Genomic DNA, 19673 nt, shown 5'->3' with positions numbered 1-19673 from the left:
AGCAGTGTCGCCGGCTGTGCGTGCCGCGACTCTCTGGCCTCCGTCCCGCGCACCACCACCTCCCACCCGCCCCCCACACATCGGTCTCCTCTCCTCCCAAACGAGAACTCCCACCCTGGAATAAGGCAGGAGGTGCAGCCAGGTCCCGTCGCCCCCGTCTGAGCCCAGTCGGCCGTCACGCACCCCCTACGGGAGCCCGTGCCGCCCGCCCGCCGCGCCAGGGCCGTTTAAATGGGCCAAGTTGTGGCGGCGGCGGCGGCGCGAGTCTCCCAAGTCCCCGCCGGGCGGGCGCGCGCTGGAGTACGCGGGTGCGCGGCTGGGACGGTGGGGCGGGGCGGGGGCCTGGGACCCTCGGGCGGGGCGGGGCACGCGGCCGGAGGCTGCACAACTCCTCACTGCCCGGCTCGGCCCCGCGGGCGCAGCAGCGAGCCGGGCGCCGGGCCGCCCCAGGGGGCGCGGGCGCAGGTGGCCCAGCGCCCAGTGGAGCCCCAAGGCCCTGGAGCTGCGGCGCTGGGCAGGTCGATCGGGGATCGATAGAGCTCCGGCAGCACCATGTCTCGGGCGGCAGAGGCCCTGCCAGCCGGACGGGCAGCGGTCCGAGGTGGCCCGGCTGGGGCGCAGTAGCGGGGAGGGCGGGTGTGCAGCCAGGAGGCTCCAGAGCCCCGGCCCTCGAGACCCAACTCCATCCCGGCTGGAACAAGTTGCGCCGGCGGCGGAGGGCCAGGCTGCAGGAACACAGGCCCACCATGCCGGCGGTCAAGAAGGAGCTACCCGGCCGCGAAGACCTCGCTCTGGCTCTGGCCACCTTCCACCCGACCCTGGCAGCGTTGCCACTGCCGCCGCTGCCTGGCTACTTGGCGCCACTGCCCGCCGCGGCCGCCCTGCCCCCGGCCGCCTCGCTACCAGCCGCTACAGCGGGCTACGAGGCGCTGTTGGCCCCGCCGCTCCGTGCCCCTCGCGCCTACCTGAGCCTGCATGAGGCCGCCCCGCACCTCCACCTGCCCAGAGACCCTCTGGCCCTCGAGCGCTTTTCGGCCACTGCGGCCGCGGCACCGGATTTCCAGCCGCTGCTGGACAACGGCGAGCCCTGCATCGAGGTGGAGTGCGGCGCCAACCGCGCGCTGCTCTACGTGCGCAAACTCTGCCAAGGCAGCAAGGGTCCGTCCATCCGCCACCGCGGCGAGTGGCTCACACCCAACGAGTTCCAGTTCGTCAGCGGCCGCGAGACGGCCAAGGACTGGAAACGCAGCATCCGCCACAAAGGTGCGGCCGCCGTGGGGGCGCGGACCGCTCCGGTCCCTCGCCTCCGCTCCCTGAGGACCCGTGGGTCCGGATCCCCCTCGTCTGCCACCTGGGAGACTCCAGTTCTGCCTAGAGAGGGCGCTGCGACTCTGGGGCGGCCGCAGGGACATCCCCTTCCCCCAAGCACGGTCGGCCTTGTTGGACCCGGGCTGAGCGCCCTCGGCCTCCGTGGTCCCCCCCAGAGCTGGCCGCACGAGCCGGCGGCTCTTTCTGCCTGGAAGGTCTTTGCGGGGTTCCTGGGCCTTCAGGCTCCGGGGAAGTTTACGGGAACTCGGGAGAGCGGGCGGGAGGCCGACTCGGCAGGATACTCTCCTCCGGGGTTGAGGAGCCACGGGTTCTGGAGGGAGTGGAGGGGCACAAGTGAGGCCGGGTGTGGACGCACGCTGGTAGAGAGAGCGGCAAGGTGCATGGGTGGCGCAGGCAGGTGGGGGCTGCGGGGGCGCGCGTCGGGGCGGGAGCGCGCGCGGAGCAGAGTGGCGGCAGGGCTGGGAGCAGTCTCTAGGGCTCCCGCAGGAGTCTGGCTCCAAGGCCGCGACGTGTGGGCGCCAGAGCCGGCATGCGGAGGGAGAGGGGGGGTGAGCGCCAGGTGGGGGGTAGGGGATAGTTAGAAAGTTAGGGACCCAATCACGCTCGTCGACTCAGGGGCTCGTGGCTCCGCGGGGTCAAGCGCAGTCCGGGGTCCTGACAGCGCCGCTCACCTGCGCCGGGCCCGACCTCCACGGTCCAGCTCCGGATTCCCGGGGACCTGCTTGGAGAGGGTGGAGCGCGGGAGGAGGGGCGCGCGGAGGCGGGGGAGGAGCGGGGAGAGACCGCCCTGCGTCAGGGGAGGGCGCTCGCTGGATCTTGAATTCCGAGCTCTGCAGATCCCCGCGACGTCTGCGAGGGTGGGGTGGGCGGCGAGGCCGGGTGTGGGTTCGGAAGTTGGACAGAGGCGGTTGTTCATACTCGTGGCGGGAGGGAACCCGGCCTTGCCTCTGGCAGCGCCCCGGAAGCATGCCCGCGTGCCCGGCCCTGCCTGTGCCCGGCCCCGCTCCCTTACCGGTCCTGCCTCGGCTCTCCTTGCAGGGAAAAGTCTGAAGACGCTTATGTCCAAAGGGATCCTGCAGGTGCATCCTCCGATCTGCGACTGTCCCGGCTGTCGAATATCCTCCCCAGTGGTGAGATGTGGGAGAAAACCTGGGGCTTCAGGGTCTTGTTTCTCCTCTGCGGAGCTTGGCCTATGTTTTCTAGAATCAGTCCTAACCTCAACTCTGCCAGGGGGCAGGAGGGAGCCCCCAGGGGCAAATAAATAGAGGAGAAGGCTTTGGTGGGTATGCTGGGGCGACAGACCGCGTCCCCCTTGACTCAGGGCAGGGTCCTGCCTATCCTGAAGCGTCTCTTTGGGAGCCCGGGAGCTGCTTCTCCTGAGGTCCTGGGGACAGCCTGTGGTGTGAAAGACACCTCCCTGGACAGTGTCATCTGATCGGGGCCTGGGGACTTTGCCTTGTAAACAGGTGTGTGTGTGGGATGTGGGGGGAGTGCAGTTTCACCATGTCAGTTGGCCCAGCCTGGGAGAAGAGCTGGTCCTAAGGGGATACTTGTTATAGGACGTGACAGTGTCGGCCAGCCTGGATGGACTTTGTGAGCAACCTGCATGTCTAGGGCTGGAGCCCTGTGGGACAAGGCCAGGGATGTCCAGGAGTGTCTGAGGATACAGCCTGGTCTGAGGCACAGAAGGTGCAGTGTGGGCCTTGGTGTCAAGAGAACTACAGCTAGAAGCTGGTGTGGGGCCTCCAACCCAGCGTAGAAGTCTGTTGAGCCCTCATTAGCCTGGGGGTTGGGGTGCGCAGGAAAATTGGGGCCAGGGCCTGCCCTGAAGCAATGCCTTCCCCCTTGCATGCCCTCCAGGCAGTAGTGGCTGGAGGTGCCATCTGAAAATCTTGTCTTGAGAGGGACAGTCTGAGCTCCGGTGGGAGAGCCCATGAGGACCACGGCTCCTGGCACCACTCAGCAGCCCCCTCTGCCAGGAAGGCCTGAAAGGACCCTGCAGGCGTCCTTCAGCTTGTTTACTTTGGACTGGTGGTAGGGCGGGGGCGGGGAAGTCTTGGATTCCTGGTGGGCCTTGGGGGTGGGCAAGCCAGGAAGCCACAGACAAACCTGTAAAGACACACAGGTTGGGCAGGGGAAGGGGACACAGCTGAGCCTCCCCACTTGCCCACCCCACACACTGTCTGGCTCGAGCTCATAGTACTCACAGGCAAGCCTGCATGCAGAGGCCCCCAGACAGAGCATGTGCTCAGGCAGCCTACCTTTGCCCAAAGCCACCACACCTGCCTGAGTTCAGGAAGCTGAACTCTCTTTCACTTCTCAAGCAGTTGGTGCCAGAGAGGACACCCTCCAGGCTGGTCTGGGGCCTCTGCTCAGGCGGGAGGAACCCTGCCTCTCCCACCATCCCCTTCTGAAGGTCTCCCACAGGAGGGGGTGGGCAGGTGGCCCGAGCCCAGCATCAGTTCCCTCTAAGACATTTCTTGATGGGAAGGCCTGAGGAGCCAGTGCTTGGCTGGGACAGGGGCTTAGCACCCAATTCTTAAATCTGTGTGCTGAGCAGAGGTCAGCAGCTGAGATCCCGGGTGCTTGGTTCAGGTCAGGACTGCTCATCCTGGTCCCTCTTCCTTAACTCTCCACTACCAGACCGATTCCAGGCCACCGTACCTGGTATGGCCTTACCCAGGTGGCAGCCTCACTGCTCCATTTCCCTCTCCTCATCCTTGTCCCACAGATGAAAGGGAAGTGGAGCATAGTTTAGTTAAAGTGAAAAGGCAGGAGAGGAGGTCCTGGTGCTTGGCCTACAGCAGGCTAGAGAAGGGCAGAGCTGAGGGGCTTTGCAGCCAAGCACATTCCAGACAGGCCAGAGCTGCTGAAAACCCTGTCCCCCAGAGCCTGGCCCAAGAGGCATGGGGCCCAGTCGGTCACCCCCTCTGCCTCCCTGCCTCACTGAAGCTCCGCTATCACTGGTATACCTTGGAGCCAAGGCCAGGGTCTTAGAAGCATGGGGCGCCCCTCGTTTCATCTCGCAGGCCTACCCCCAACTTCACTACTCCCTCCACCCTACCTTCCCCAGTGCTGCCCACTCTCTCACTGGGTGTGTTGAAGAGAGGACCATGGGACACCTCCTGGGTGGATTTGTGAGGGCAGGTGTGGCAGACTATGGCTCCCTGACTGATGTCAGGGGCACTGCCCAAATCTGGGACTAGGGTAGGCCATGTGTCTGGAGGTGAGGCTGGTCTGGATCTGAAGAGAACCTCTCCTCTGGAGGATAGGGCTGTGGCGGCCACACACAGCTGCCCTTCAGATCCAGGGGGACACTCTGTGCGGAGGGGTGAAAGCCCCCTGGATACCTTCCTCCCCAAGCTCCTTCGTATGATGGGGACAAAATTGTCCTGGCAACAGGAGGGAGGAGTCCTAGAAGGCCTCAGTCACTGAAAAGATGAAAGAGAATTTGGTAATTCCAAGGTTCCTGCCACCATCCTGAACCAGTAGTTATTAAATAAGAAAAAGCCTCCAGCCCACTAGAAAATGGGAGCTCTTCTTCCCTGGGGTGGCGGGACCTGCAGACACCAGTGGCTGCCATGCTATGCAGGGCCCTGGGCAAGAGCTGCCAGTATGTGTGCAGGCTCTGGGCCCTTCTGTGGAGGCTCTGCTCTGCTCTCACACTGCCGGTGCAGGGCAGGGGAAAGGTACACCTCTTAGAAAAACTCTGAATCTCGTAGTTCCTGACCAAGGGGATCAGTCCCCCCAGGGCACATAGGACAAAGGGCCTTGGCTGCCAGATGACCTGTGAGCCAAAGGTCTGCAATTTACAAGGGATCAGCCTCAGACTCCAAGCTTCAGACACCCCTGAGCTGGGCTTCATTTGGCACTAAGCATTGAAAGCGGGCTTGGCATGGGTAAGAGTCTGAGTGGGATTGCCAGGCAGGCATATATGCAGAGGTAACTGCACGGGGTCAGGACACACAGCGTCCTGCGGGTGCTCGCAGCCCTTAGGGGCTGGGAATGCCAGATTGGTCCCAGCAGGCGTCTACATATAGGCCGAGCACCTGTGGAGGGGCTGTGCCGAGTGTGGAATCTGGACAGGGCAGTGCCCATACCCTTACTCCTGAGCTCCCCCAGGGTGGAGTGGAAGGCAGTCTCTGGATGGGTTTGTGAAGGAAGCCTTGCCTCCCAGCTCTTGTCTTGGCCTCTGGCCGGTTGTGAGTGTCCTGGAGGGTTGGAGGCCCCTCTGCTGTAGGTGGGGGCGCCCAGGAGGCTGAGCAACACGGTTTGGCCTAACCTTCCTCTCCTCCCTCCCTGTCCAGAACCGGGGACGGCTGGCAGACAAGAGGACAGTTGCCCTGCCCCCTGCCCGGATCCTGAAGAAGGAGCTGACCCCCAGCTTCTCAGCCAGTGATGGCGACAGTGACGGGAGTGGTCCGGCCTGTGGGCAGCGGCTGGGCTTGAAGCAGGAGGACGAGCCGCATGTCCATATCATGAAGAGAAGGTGCTAAAGGGACCAGGAGGGGAGGGCACGCGGGCTCTGGCGGGGGTGGGGACTTCAGGCAGTGGAAGGCCAGTCAGACCTAGAGGTGGAGAGTCTTTGCCCTGAGGACAGGGCCCCAGCTTAGCTTCTGTCCTCTCTGCGGATGCTGATAGCTGCCACAGGTGAAACAAAGCCTGGACTCCCAGGGACATACCTCAGGACCACTGTGAACCTGCCTTGCCCCCAGCTAGGGGCCGAGTGCCAGGCCAGGACTCAGTGGCATCACTGAGGAGCAGGCACCACCAATAGTCATGGCCAGAGCAGGCCAGGGAGGGTCCATGTGGCCTGTGTGGGGAAGGGCCAAGGAGGGCCAGAGCCGCTGGGTTGAGGAAGGAGAAAGGCTCTTGGAGGAAAGTCTCATGGCACCACAGCCAGGCAGGGAGGAGGGAGCTGCGTGGATCCTCATGGGAGCACCCCTGACACTCACACTCCCTCTCTTTGGAGTGGCCACTCCCTTGGCTCCTTACTTTCTCCCCCAGGCTTGGGGCCACCATTCCTGACCTCCTTCTTTCTCCCCTCTCCCCTGGCGGAAGCCTTCCCCTCTGCCCACTCACCTCTTTTTCCATCCATCCACCCATCTGTCCATCCATTGTCGTCTGTCCAGCATGTCATATGTATCCCCAGAATTTCCAGGCCTTTTTCCTGCTCAGTCTTTTTTAACATATTCTAATTTCTCCTACCCTAACCCTCTTGGACACCAGAGAGCCCCACTCCCAGTGCCCACTCCCACCTGTGCTGAGGGAAAGCACCACGTGGGCCTGCCACCACCCTCCCTCAGCCCAGGGGTCTTCTCAGGGACACTGCTGTGGGTGAGAGGGTGGGCACAGCACAGAGCTGTTTGCTTGCTTGACCCCTCCTACCTCTGCTGTGTGACTGTCACTTTCAGGAGGCGGCTTGGCATTAGCTGGGACCCAGAGGCCACCACCGGAGCCAGTGGTGGTGGCCATGGGATTCATTCCTTGACCTGGTTCCCAGCACCCCCGGAGCAGCTCTAGCAACTAGGAATTTGGGTTCAGTCACACAAATGGCACATGCAGAGGAAGTCACAGCCCCCACCCCTAGCACAAGTGGGGCCTCTGCTGGCTCCACCACCACAAGAGGCAGAGACGTGGGACCTCAGTTCTGTCCGTCCCAATTCCTTGTCTGGTGAGCCCTGGAGCAGGCACCTGCCCCGTGGGTCTGTCCTGGCTGCAGCTGCCAAAGTGTTGAGCTGGTACCAGATGATGCTAGAGGCGGTTCTGAGCCAGCCCAGTTCCCTTGAGGCTGGCACTCCAGGGCAGACACAGGGCATGCCACATACATGCTCTGCTGTCCACGAGCTGAGTCCTGGAGGCCACACTGACCATCTGCTTCTCTCCTTGCAGAGTCCACACCCACTGGGACGTGAACATCTCCTTCCGAGAGACGTCCTGCAGGTAGGGCCGGGCCTGGGCCGGGCTTCCCTTACATGTTGTGCATGGGCAGCACAGAGCCTTGTTGCTCCACGTCCTCTGGTTTGGACTCTAAATCCCTCCAGCCTCCCTCTCCTCCTCCTCCCCTTGGTCCGTGGTCTACTGTTTACTTGTGCCTAAGTTGTGACAGCAGCGCAGATATGGGTTCTGGGCCCAGCCCTGAAGCCAGAGTGTGCTCCGCCTCTCACATTTGAGCCCATCTGCCCAAAGATAAGGCCATGCCTGCCCCCTCCCACTCTCCCAGAGACCTAACAGAATGTGAGAATGGTGATGTGTGAGTGGGATCTTGAAGGAAACATAGGCGCTCACTAGGGAAACGGGGTGTCTACAGAGACATGGAGGAATGAGGGAAAGGGATGTGGGAAGGGAGGAGGGGAAGCTGGCAGGCCTGCCTTAACTGGGTGCTAAAGGGCCTTAAATACTGGGCCTGATGGGCATTTTCCTTTAGGCAATGGGGAGCTACTGAAAGCTCTTGAGCAGAGAAGTGGTTGGTGTATGCTTTGACAAGGTCCTGCTATAGGCCCCATCCAGCAGGTTGGGGGTTTGCTCCAGTCCGTGGAGGGGCTGTAAATTCAAGCCATAGTAAGGAGATAAAAATGGGGAGACTTGATGTGGAGGTTGGGGGTGTTGGGGAGACCTAAGTCCCCCATCTCAGAAGGGCAGAATGGAGCCCAGGCTGTGGTATCTGGTCAGTGGGATCAAGTCTTAGCCCAGGGCTTCCAGGGAAGGCACAGGACAGGCCCAGCTATGCAGGCAGTGGGCATCCAGTGCCTTCAGGCCCCTCTCACAGCCTGGCTCTGTGCCAGATGTGTTATTATTTATACTTCTGAGAATGTCTAGGTCCTGGAGCCAAATTACAATGAAAACGTCTTTAAACTTATTTCCACCTCATTTTGAAGTTACCTGCTCAACTGATCATTTTTATGAACCGTCATGAACGTTGATGACATTTTATGAGCCTTTACTTGGGAAGCTACATGAGAAATTTGTCAGTAAGGCCTGTAGGGGAATCCCAGGCTGCTCTTTCCCTGCCTGCAACCTCCTGCTCACCCCAGCTGGCCGTGGGATGTGGGAGAGGGCCCGGGTGTCCAGATACAGTAAGAGGCCAGGTCCCAGTGTGTGGTGGACCCTCAAAACAGCTGCGATGATTGTCTGGATTTTAACAGAGGGGAGATCGAGGGGGTTAGCCAATAGGACTTACAGCCCATCTGCCCTCCACCTCGCCCTGCTGTGGCACCCCGGCGCCTGGCCAGGGAGGGCTGAGCAAGCCCACAGCACAGCTGCTTCACAAACCCCCATCTCAGCTCTGCCTTTGTCTCTTCCTGGCTCCTTTTGGCCCCGTCCATGTGTCATTCTGTCTCGAGTCTGCTGTCTGTCCTTCAGGCTCTGTCCATCTGTTTGATGTTTCCATCCTTTCTGTCCATCCAGTAGTGCCTGTCCTTGTGTGTCCATCTCCATCTGTCTAGTCATCTGACTTCATCCATCAGTCTTCATCTGTCTGTCTGTCCCTCCGTTCCACTCATCTATGCATTCACCCCCATCCCTCTGTCTGCCTGAGTCTGCCATAACCACTTGCCTGGTTGGAGCTCCCCCTTAAGCCCTGTGCATCCAGGGCAGCAGGCAGGAGATGTGGGCCCTGTCTTCCTGAGGCCCCTGAGCTGGACAAGGACTGGACAGTATACCAGGCACTGGAGGGGCTCCTCATGGGGAGAAAGAGTCCGATGGTTCACACATTTTAAAAAAAATAATTATATTTCTCTCTTTCTGGCTCTTCTGGGTCTTGGTTATCCAGGCTACTCTTTAGTTGTAGCACTCGGGCTTCTCAATGCAGTGGCTTCTCCTGCGACAGAGCGTGGGCTCTAGGGTGTGCAGGCTTCAGTAGTCACCGCATGTGGGCTCAGCAGTTGTAGTTCCTGGGCTCCAGAGCACAGGCTTAGTAGTACGGCACATGTTGCACATGGGATCTTTCCAGACCAAGGATCAAACCTCTCTACCACTGAGCCACCAGGGAAGCCCTCTTCAAGGTTCTTTACATAAAACCCGGCATAGTTTGCTCAGTGAACAACCGAGTGTCCACACAGGTTTTCTGGGGCCAGGCCATGCTGTCTTGGAGCTCATGGGGCGAGCCCGCAAGGCAGGAAGTGGAGGTTTGATGTGTGGGCTGTGTCTTGATTCCCACAAGGCATCACCTCCGTGGAGCTGTAGCATCACCTCCGTGGAGCCGCAGCACCACCTGAGTGTCTGAGTGACCAGCTGAAAGAGTTATTGGCCACAGTGGTGGTGAGCACTGAGCCCCAGTCCCTGCGTAAGCACTCAGCTGAGGATTCACGGGAAACAAATGAACGGGCCTGATCCCACCTTAAGTCTCTGGGGGCTGGTCCACCTCCTGCAGGAGTCCTGGGGACGCCAAAAGGAGGTTTTCTCAAGGGAGAACTCTGGCAGCAGCAGTCCTGGCACCAGGCACCCCTACCCCTCCCTGATGCTGAGGACAGCACTTCTCTCTTCCACCCCCACCCCCCGCATTGATGAGGATGATAGAGAGGATGAGAACTGCTGCCAATTAATCCCATAAAGTACTTACTCCCACCCACCTGCCCTCTTGTTTGCATGGCCGGGGGGTTGGGGGGGGCCTTCTCTTCTCCAGGGAGAGGGGTTGGGGGTGGGGAGAGAGCTTGCATCAGGGTCTCCCAGCGGCTCTAGAGCCCAGCCCTGGAGGCTTTGGTGCTGAAACTGATCTGCTTAGGGGCCAGCTCTGGATTAGCCTGCTCCGGCCACCCCGGCCAGAGCAGGGGTGGCAGGGCGGGGGGGGGGGGGGGGGGTGGTGCCTAGGGGTTATTTAATGAGGTTTAGGGTTGGTTCCCAGGTCACTTGGTGGAGGCCCCCCTTGAGGTGGCGCAGCCAGGAGGCTGCTCCATTACAGGTGGGCTAGGGAGCAAGGGTGCTGGGGAGGGATGTGCTGCAGGGTGGGCTGGGGTCCCTCCCTGCTCCTCTTCTGTCCTGTCCTGATTTCCTGCCACTCCAACTTCGTCTGCAAGGTGGCAGGGACCCTTCTCTGTGCTAACAGAGATGCTCTCAGAACCCCAAGGGCAAATGCCGTGGGGGCCATTCCCTCCCTCTTTTGTCTGGGGTTCTGTGATATAGGCAGTGAGCTGATTTAACAGGAAGAGCAAAGAGAGAACGAAATTAAATTCCTGTTTATCCCAAGGTTCTTGATGGGGAGCCCTGGGAAGAGCACAGTGTCCTGAGCACAGGCACACTGGTGACTGCTGTGTGCATCTGTGTCTGTGTGTGTCTGCAGGTCCGTGTGAGTGTGTGTGCACATGCCCTTGTATGGCCCTAGATGGGCACACACCTGGTCGGCTGCAGATTTTGGTCTCAACCTAGGTTTCTGTATTTGAAAAAGCTGAGAGTCCGTGGGTGGTTGGAAGTTTTAGTTGCAATAGCAGTATGTGCACAGGAGCAAGTGCTGGGTCCACGTGTCCTCTCTGGCAGCCTTCTGCCGGGCCTGGTGGGACCTGGCTGCCCCCCAGAGCAAGAAGCAAGGACAGTGGCTGGTCTCTCTGGAGAGAGCAGAGTCCGGACGGGGCCAGCCCTGCACTCCACATGGACGACCCTCCCTGGGAGCAGCAGTGGGGTCTGAGTGCAAGGCTGCTGTGTTCAGCAGGCACTTGGCAGGTCCTGGGTCCCAGGTGGGGCCTGCGTAGGTCAGGGTGAGACTCCAGCACCCATGAGGAGATGGAGATGCTCACAGGAATGGTGTGCATGAGGTGCTGTCACACCCAATGTCCCTTGGGCCATGCATGCTCACACTCAGGCTCAGCCAGGAGCCCTGAGGGTTCTCACCTTCCCTGTCTTGCTTCGCTGCAGCCAGGACAGTGACCTTCCCACCCTCATATCCAGCGTGCATCGCAGCCGCCACCTCGTTATGCCTGAGCATCAGAGCCGCTGTGAATTCCAGAGAGGCAGTGTGGAAATAGGCCTGGGAGCCGCAGGTGAGGAGCCAGGGCAGTGCTGGGTGATGCAGGGCTGCCAGGCTGCGCAGAGCAGCGTGAGGACAGCCGCCTTGCAGCCTCCCTGCGTCTCTGCTCAGCGGCTCTGGATGCCGCCACCCCCAGCAGCCTTGGCGGGCAGCCAGGGAGGCCAGCGGAGGAGGCGGGAGGTGGCGAAGCCGGCTGTCCCCTGGGGCTCCGTGTGATGGTAATTGTGTTAATCCCAGCCAGCCGGGCAGACAGGAGGCGGAGGCGGTGGCTCCACTGTGGCTGCTGCTGGGGTGGGCTTGGAGTGGCCAGAGGCCACAGCTAGCCCCTGCTCTCAGGGGCAGATGGAGGCAGGACAGTCAGGGAGCGCAGGCCTCATGGAGATGCACACCTGGGCATGGCTCCTGGATAGGCAGGGATGCGCTCTGCACATGCCGACCCCAGAGCCAGGGCCCCTGGGAGAGAAGGATCCATGTCCTGAGAGAAGAGGGGCTGGGGCAGGAGGGTGCTTTCCCGGGGCTCTGTCCCTGTGGAGGGCTAGCTCCTGGAAGCAACAAGAGCTCAGAGGGAGGGGGCAGCTTGCTGAGCTTTGGCTGAAGGGGGCTCTGTGTGCCGAGAGAAGATGGCAGGGGTCCCTTGCTGCCCTATGGACCAGGGAAGACCCAGGAATTTCCCAGCAGTGGCTGCAGCTCTCAGGAAGGCTGGGCAGGGGTGGTCCATCCTGGGACCCCTGAGTACCCCCATCAGGCCCTCTAGGTGTGCCGGTGCCTGGGTAGTCCTCTGTGGTGGGTGGGGAGCTGCTGCTTCTGGAGCCGAGTTAAGAGGCTCTGAGCAGGCGGCTGATAAAAATCTAATTGCCCCATCGATCGAGTGAGCCTCCAGAGTCCCACAGTGATTGAGATATTCGGAGCCAGAGGGCTCTTTTGCTGCCTGCACACACGGAGACCTCCTCATGGTGCCTGGCCTGAGTGAGTGTGCCCCGGGCCTGGCCAAAGGCTTGGGCTTCCACTTACGCTCGTGTAACACGTGTGTGTCAAAGCACCCTCACTGTCTTCCTGCTGAGGTATAGGACCCACATATGAGCACTTCACGGGTCACACATGATCTGTGTGAAGTGCCGTGTGTGTCCTGTGTCCGGGTTTCATCCAGGTCCTGCCCTCTTCTTGGGACTCTAGTCCTCACCAGCTTCCATGTCTTTCTGCCAGCCCCTGGGTGGAGGCCTCGGCCTGTCCTCACCTCCTCCTCCCCAGGAGCATGTGTCAGCCCTGTGTTCACCTGAGCAGGAGGGGTCAGGGAGGACTGGGCTCGTGGTGGGCCCTGCAGACATCACCTTTCTGTGTGTGTGTCTGTGAGTATATGCGGCCCTCGTCAGGGACTGGTGAGCCCTGGACCCCCATGGCAGGATTCGCTGGGTCCCCAGGGGGTATGTGCAGGGTCGGGTGCAGGCAGCAGATGTGGACCCAGCCTTCCCCAGGCTTGGCACAGCTGGACGCTGCAGCCCTGGTGGTGCTGCTGGCCAGAGGCTCTTTGCCTTCCTCAGGGGCTTCATGCTGGTTGAGCACCCCCTACCCATCCTACCAGGTCACTAAGGTAGGACCCTTTGTCTGGGCAGTGGGGACCTCGTCCTCGTCCCTCCCAGGGCAAGGTCTGGGGCTAGGCCACTGGGCCCAGGCCAGTGGCAGGAGGTGGCTGAGATCAATAAGTTATTAGCACCATTCTGTCAGCTGTAAAGTGGAGATTGATCGGCACTCCACTGCTGCACTTCCTCGCCTGATAAAAATGACAGATTAAGGGAATAAGAAAAAGGAATTAGGCTCTGGAGCTGACCGCAGGGTTTCTCAGGCTCCCCTTGCTGAGGTGTCATGGTGCGCCTGGGTCACTGAGGGGGTGGCCCCTTCACCCAGATGGCCTCATGAGGAGGGAGCGGGGCCAGGAGCACAGGGTTGGCACTGGAAACTGACACAATTGCTGAGCTGTTCCACAGAGACCTCCCAGACCTTGGGCACAGGAGGGAGCCTGGCATCAGGGTGCCAGAGGCTGGGGTAGAGAAAGGCTGACTCCAGGGGATCGGAAAGAGGACTTTAGGATAGGGGTGGGGTGGGCTCTGGGCCACATGAGGGGCTGTGCACAGTGGGTGATGGGATGCCCTTGGCACTTAGCCCAGCTGGACAGGTAGTGTCCTCGGGCTTTCTGGGGGCAATGACGGGTGTGGTCTGGAGGGGAGGAACCCAGGAAGAATGGATGGGGGCAGATGCACCTGATCTCCAGGGCCCGTGGCCTCTAGGAGGAGGTTGGGCTGCCCTGGCATGGGACCCTGCACTGCTGGTAGTCAGTCATCCCTGCCCCAGGAGGAGAGGTTGGTAAGGTGCGGAGAAGGGCTCCTTACTCTGCAAAGGAGGCTCGTCTGGCAGGTGGGAGCAGCATGGTGCCTGTGGGGTCCTGAGTTGCTGCCTGAGGCCATAACCATGCATCTCCCATCACATCTACACACATGCAGCCCAGAGCCCAGGTCTGGACTGTCCCATTCCCTCACTCTGACCCAACCCTGCTGAACTGGGCAAGGCTTGAACCTGGCCAGGACCCATAGGCACCCCTGAGTGATGAGAGCTGTGGTTCTGGGCTGAGCAGGAGCTGGGCCGGCACTGAGGCAGGTACTGGGGCTGGTATTGGGGTGGGCCGGAGCTGTTCCTGTCCTGGCCTCTATGAGCCCTTGAACGCAGGATGGGGTTCACTCTGCCCTCTCCCAGGTGACCTGTTGGGCAAGAGGCTGGGTCGCTCTCCCCACATCAGCAGTGACTGCCCTTTGGAGAAAAAGGCCCGAAGCAAGTCTCCTCAAGGTTTGGGCTTTACCCTGGGGGGTGAGGGAACAGCCACTGGAGAGGGAGGGGTACAGTCTGGACCCTCTGCTGGGCATAGTCAGCCAGCAGCAGATTCTAAGAGGGGAGCCCCTGCTTCTCTCCCTCTGCAGTGTCTAAAGGGGAAGCCCCCTCTCCTGTGTTTGCCCAATCCAGAGACTCTGTTGCTTCCGGAACTAGGGCCCAGCATGGCCCCCGAGGATCATTACCGCCGGCTGGTGTCTGCCCTGAGTGAGGCCAGCACCTTTGAGGACCCTCAGCGTCTCTACCACCTGGGCCTCCCCAGCCATGGTATGTAGCCCCTCCCCACAGCACCATGAGTGTCCACAATGTGCTTTGGACTCACCCTGTCCTGTTAGGTCTCTGCTCATCCTGAAAAGAGTGGCTGCTGACACCAAGGCTGGATTGGATGTAGGTCTTTTGGCTCCTCAAACCTTGAAAGCCCTTGTAGGTGGACAGTGAGGCCCACCTCCTCCTCCCTTCGCCCAGTACAGTGGCCTGTTTGGGCAGATCTGGTAGGGAGGGTGGTCCCTCACCAATAAGTCTGCCGAAGGCTCTCCCAGCAGGGCCTCAAATGGCCACTGCCCATTGCCATTTCACACAGGAGGAAGCTGCTTGGGGGAGCTGAAGGGAGAGTGGGAGGTGGGGGTTTCACCAGGCCTATCCATCCCTCTCCAGCACATGCAGGTCCTTGTGGGTCCCTGCCCACCCCTGCCCCATCTGAATGGTGTGGTCTGGATACTGTAGTCCTTCCTGACTCTAGCGGCAGTCAGGGCAGAGTCTGTGCTAGACCCCTTCTCGGGAGGGTGGGGCCAGGAGCAGAGCATCAGTCAGCCAGCCCCCTGAACGTCCACGTGGATGTCTGTCCAGAAGCAGGATGGACAACAGTTCAGGTTTGGTGGCCCAGCTTTCACTGGTGCTCAGGAGGAGCTCCAGCCAGAAGCACTGCTCCCAGACCGGACACCTGAAAGTCCCCCTACCGCCACAGGGGCACCGTCTGGCACCCTGTCCTGCTGCACCCTGACCTTGCAGACCCCAGCCCAGGGGGAGTAGCTTGCCTTTCCTGCCTGAAGCTGGGTGAGGGGTACTTGCTGGGAAAAGGGGCTGGATTTCCTCTCCTTACACAGGCACTGTCCCCCAGGGCAGTCAGGCACCGAGAGCCTGAATAATTCACCAAATGTTAATAATTTAAAAATCTTCCTTTTTAATTGCTTTCCCTGCCCTGCCTGGGGCCGGCTCCGCTGGCTGTGCGGGGGAGGGGCGCCGGCCGCCAGGAGCGGCGCGGAGCCGGGCTGTCAATCAGGCCTCCGCCTGCCGCCCCCGCCGGGAGCCGACGGTAAATAACCGAGGCCGCGGGCGGGCGGGGGCGCAGGGCCCTGCCGAGATCGATGCGGGCGGCCGCGCCGGCTGGGCTCTGCGGGCTGGCACCCAGCCCGGGGCAGGACCCACCTCCGCTTTTCGGGTAATTAATTTATAAACAGGCGGTGGCAGCGGAGCCGGCACAGTGGGGGACTGCGGGGGGCGGGGCGGGGAACTCTGAAGTCCGGGCCTGAGCTGGACAGAGGGCTGGGGGTGGAGAGCAGAGTGCCTAGACTAAGCAGTGAGCCCAGGTGTTACCTAGGAGAGGGCTGGAGACCTGCCCCAGCTCCTGGACTCCAGCCCCGCTGCCCTCACACTCTAGCCTTTGCGTGACCCCTCCCCTCACGGACCCTGCAGTCTGGCTCTTGGCAGTGTCAGTTCTTGTCGAAGTCAAGGTTCCTGAACCACCAGCCTTCCCTGTCCAGGCCTTTCCCTTTCTCCATCCCAACCACGTTCTGGTTCCTAACATCTCCACATCCCTTATAAATGCTCACTTGGCCCCCCTCCCAAGACCAGGCGGTGCAGTCAGGCACCTTGCCTAGGGATGTCTGGTGTCTGCCCTGCCCTGTGGCCTTCTGCTCATCTTTCTGTCCCGGTGACCAACCAGCAGGATCTGGGAGAATATGCTCCCAGTCTGCATCCTTGGCCAATGTCCTGTGCTGAACAGGGTGAGGAACAGGAGAGCCTGGTGGGGGCTGGCCTCTGGGTCACTGCTGGTGCCTACCCTCCCCAGATCTCCTGAGGGTCCGACAGGAGGTGGCAGCAGCAGCTGCGAGGAGCCCCAGTGGCCTGGAGGTCCACCTGCCCTCATCCACAGCAGGTCAGCGTCGGAAGCAGAGCCTGGCTCAGCACAGAGACGGCACCGGCCCAGCTGGCGCCCCGTCCTTCTCAGAGAGGTATCAGGGTGCCTGCATCTCAGAGAGGCCCCTACATTTCCTGTGTGGGCTGCTGGGCTAGAGAGCTGCAGATGGCAGACCCATCAGCTGGTGTCTGCAGGTCAAGTCCATAGCCCGTATCTCCCCATCCCAACCGCACAGCCACAGAGTCCTCAGTGGACCTGGTGCTGTGCTCGGGCCTAGGTTGGCGGCCTGCTCTGCAGCAGCAACGTAATGCCCCCCAAGCCGGGCAGAGGCCCAGGGGAACATTCGTGGGGTAGACTGGGGATGACCGCCCCTCTGGATGGGGTGTCTTTCTGCGGAGCAGCTGGGGGTGAATCCAGGAGCCCCTGGGACAGCTGAGGGCTTTGCTTCCCCAACAGGGAGGTGAGGGGGAGCAGCACGAGGTCTGGCAGCCCCGAGGTCGAGGTTGGGGGAGGGCTGAGGAAGGGGAGAACCCCGGAGCAGCACCGACTCAGACACTGGAGCTGCTGGCTGCACGGAAGAGCCCCCCAGGCTTGTAGGGGCCGGGAGACTCCAGGCAGGGGCGGGGGCTGGAGGACTTTGACTGCTCCCCGCTCCTCCCTCCGGGAGACCCCCCCCCCTGCACCCGGGCGGTGTTCGCAGCAGCCGCCGCCTCCCGGAGCATGGCTAATTGCGCCCGGTTTGCACAGGGTTGGCTGAGCTGGGCGGGGGCGGGGGCGGTAAAAGGGGGGCCAGGGCCGTGGGGCCAGGGGCTCCCGCGCGGTAATTACCGCCACAGTCGCCGCCGCCCGCCAGGCCAGCGCCTCCGCGCCGCCGCCGAGATTAATTGGCGCCGCCAGCGGGGGCAGGGACGACCGGAGCCGCGGCGGGCGCACATCGACCGCCCGCGGGGCCGGCAATTAGCAGAGGCGGCCAGAGCGGGGGCCGCGGGGGCTGGGGCGGCAGTTCCGGGAAGGAGGGGGCCCGAGCCTGCGGCGCGCGCGGCCCAGCAGTCCACAGGGAGCTTTCGCCTTGCCGCCCACAGGGAGCTGTCGCAACCGCCCCCCTTGCTGTCGCCCCAGAATGCCCCACACATCGCTCTGGGCCCCCACCTCAGGCCCCCCTTTTTGGGGGTGCCCTCAGCCCTGTGCCAGACCCCAGGTGAGCAGTGGGCGGGTGTGCGATTCTGTTCCCCAGGAGCGGGGAGGGGCTGTTGGTGCGGGGCCATCGGGTATGTCTGTTACCGAACCGGTGTCCATCAGTGCTCCGGGCGAACCCACCCCTGCCCTTGTTGAAGCCAAGGACAGACCAGGGCGGGCTTGGCTGGCCCTGGACCACTCGGCCACCCGGCCTCGTGGTCTGTCCCCTTCCCCCCAGGTTACGGCTTCCTGCCCCCTGCCCAGGCGGAGATGTTCGCCCGGCAGCAGGAGCTCCTGCGGAAGCAGAATCTAGCCCGGTATGTGCTTTGACAGGGAGGCGTGGGGCGAGGGGGGGGGGGGCGCGGAATTGGCTCTGCCGAGCTGCCTGACCCTCTGCGGGCTGTCCCCACCGCCAGGCTGGAGATGTCAGCAGAGCTCTTGCGCCAGAAGGAGCTGGAGAGCGCGCACCGGCCACAACTGCTGGCGCCCGAGGCCGCCCTGCGCCCGCCGGACGGTGCCGAGGAGCTGCAGCGGCGCGGGGCCATGCTGGTGCTGAGACACAGCTCCGCGCCGCTGCTGGCCCTGCCTCCCCAGGGCCCGCCGGGCCCCGGGCCCCCTACCCCACCCCGAGAGCCTGCCCGCCGAGCTCCTCGGAAAGGGGGCCCCAGCCCTGCCTCAGGCCGGCCCAGTGAGTCCAAGGAGACCACGGGGGCTGGACTCTGGGCACCAGACGGTTCTGAAGATGAACCCCCCAAGGACTCAGACGGCGAGGACTCCGAGATGGTGGCTGCTGGAGGCCAAGCCCCCCACCCAGGCCAAGCCCTACCTGGAGGGGCCAGCTCTGAGGGGAAGGGTCTTCACTCAGGGTCCATGCTGCCCCCTCCACTGCCCCTGGGCTTACCCTACACTGTCAGCCCCTTCTTCCACACAGGTGGGCACCCCCCCCCCACCCCATGCCTTCAGATCTTTCCATGGGGTAGAAGGAGACCCAGTCCCCCTACGTCCCACCCAGGGTCTCAGGGAGGTCATGGGGGGAAAGTTCCTTTCAGTCATCAATCCAACATTTCTGAATAATTAGGGTGAGCAAAGGTCAGCAGACGGGGCTGGGGTCATAGAAAAGAGCTCGCTGGAGTCCTAGTAACACCCTCCTCCCCAACTCAGGCACCATGGGGAGCCTCTTCATGGATGGGGAGGAGGCCACAGCCCCTGAGGACGTCAGCAAGTGGACAGTGGACGACGTCTGCAGCTTTGTGGGGGGCCTATCTGGCTGTGGAGAATACGCACCGGTGAGGGGGCACCTGCCCAGGATGGTTCTGAGCCCCCCCATTCCCCTACTGTGCTGCCCACTCCAGACTTCTCAAAGACTGGGGGAGGGAGGTTCTGCTGAATGCTCCTTCCCCCCTTGTCAGTGCTTCTGCCTCCAGCATGGGCACATGCTCAACAGAGGAGTTTTCTTTCTTCTGACATTTTCCCCCAGTTGCACCACCAGGGTCTCTTGGCTCTGCTTTCTCTGGGAGAGCGGAGGCCACCCTGGGACACACAGCCCCAGCACTCAGGCCCTGATACCGCCCCCTGCCCACCCCCCCACCCCAGGTTTTCAGAGAACAGGGGATTGACGGGGAGACCCTGCCCCTGCTGACAGAAGAACACCTCCTGACCACCATGGGGCTGAAGCTGGGGCCTGCTCTCAAGATCCGGGCCCAGGTGAGCACCTGAAAGGGGCAGTGGTCTCCAGAGAGCCGAGGGGTAGCAGGGCGGTTCTGCGTGTGGCTGCACACCAGCAGCCTCACAGGCCCCATTGGGCTGTCTCTCCACAGGTGGCCAAGCGCCTGGGCCGCGTCTTCTACATGGCCAGCTTCCCTGTGGCTCTGCCACTGCAGCCACCAACGGTGCGGGCTCCTGAGCGGGAGCTCAGCTCAGGGGAGCAGCCCCTGTCCCCAGCATTGGCCCCCTCCCCCTATGGGGGGGTGCACCCCCCAGCCAGCCACGCCTCACCCAAGCAAGAGAATGGAACCATGACTCTGCTCCCAGGGCCTGCGGATCCCTCCCAGCCTCTCTGCTGAGCTGGTGTCAGACCCAGGCCTTCAGTGCCAGCTGCTCCCAGGCAAAGGCCACTCTGCCCACAGCTTATCCCCTTTTTGTTTTGGATGCAAAAAACAATTTTAAACATGACATTCAGTTTCCACAGACTCTGGG

At 62.1% G+C, this 19673-nt stretch overlaps 1 protein-coding gene across 7 annotated transcripts; it reads left to right on the top strand.

The window, feature by feature from the left end:
* The first annotated feature begins 257 nt into the window (after positions 1–257).
* Positions 258–19666, top strand: SAMD11 (sterile alpha motif domain containing 11). 7 transcript variants are annotated; one of them, XM_042229392.2, is made up of 14 exons: positions 258–308; positions 2368–2459; positions 5637–5818; positions 7222–7272; positions 11176–11300; positions 14033–14122; positions 14297–14431; positions 16233–16395; positions 17384–17499; positions 17716–17794; positions 17894–18408; positions 18639–18763; positions 19071–19181; positions 19295–19666. In XM_042229392.2, exons 2-14 carry the CDS (start codon positions 2388–2390, stop codon positions 19538–19540), a joined length of 2010 nt encoding a protein of 669 aa, XP_042085326.1. In that variant the 5' UTR covers positions 258–308; positions 2368–2387; the 3' UTR covers positions 19541–19666. The 7 variants fall into 7 exon arrangements, with proteins under 7 accessions (XP_042085326.1, XP_060252156.1, XP_027831655.2 ...); XM_060396173.1 differs by lacking the exon at positions 258–308 and adding an exon at positions 354–1263 and having other exon boundaries at positions 16233–16319; positions 17742–17794; XM_027975854.3 differs by lacking the exon at positions 258–308 and adding an exon at positions 354–1263.
* The last annotated feature ends 7 nt before the right edge of the window (positions 19667–19673 follow it).

Source organism: Ovis aries, chromosome 12, assembly GCF_016772045.2.
Source record: "Ovis aries strain OAR_USU_Benz2616 breed Rambouillet chromosome 12, ARS-UI_Ramb_v3.0, whole genome shotgun sequence".
NCBI lineage: Eukaryota > Metazoa > Chordata > Mammalia > Artiodactyla > Bovidae > Ovis > Ovis aries.
The sequence above is the reverse complement of the archived record's forward strand: the minus strand, read 5'-3'. Positions and strand labels throughout refer to the sequence as shown.

Coding starts and splice junctions, on each gene's coding strand:
- SAMD11 (XM_027975854.3), top strand. CDS start 747: ATGCCGGCGGTCAAGAAGGAGCTACCCGGCCGCGAAGACCTCGCTCTG. Junction 2,460..5,636: donor GTCGAATATCCTCCCCAGTG/GTGAGATGTGGG, acceptor CTCCCTGTCCAG/AACCGGGGACGGCTGGCAGA. Junction 11,301..14,032: donor AATAGGCCTGGGAGCCGCAG/GTGAGGAGCCAG, acceptor GCCCTCTCCCAG/GTGACCTGTTGGGCAAGAGG.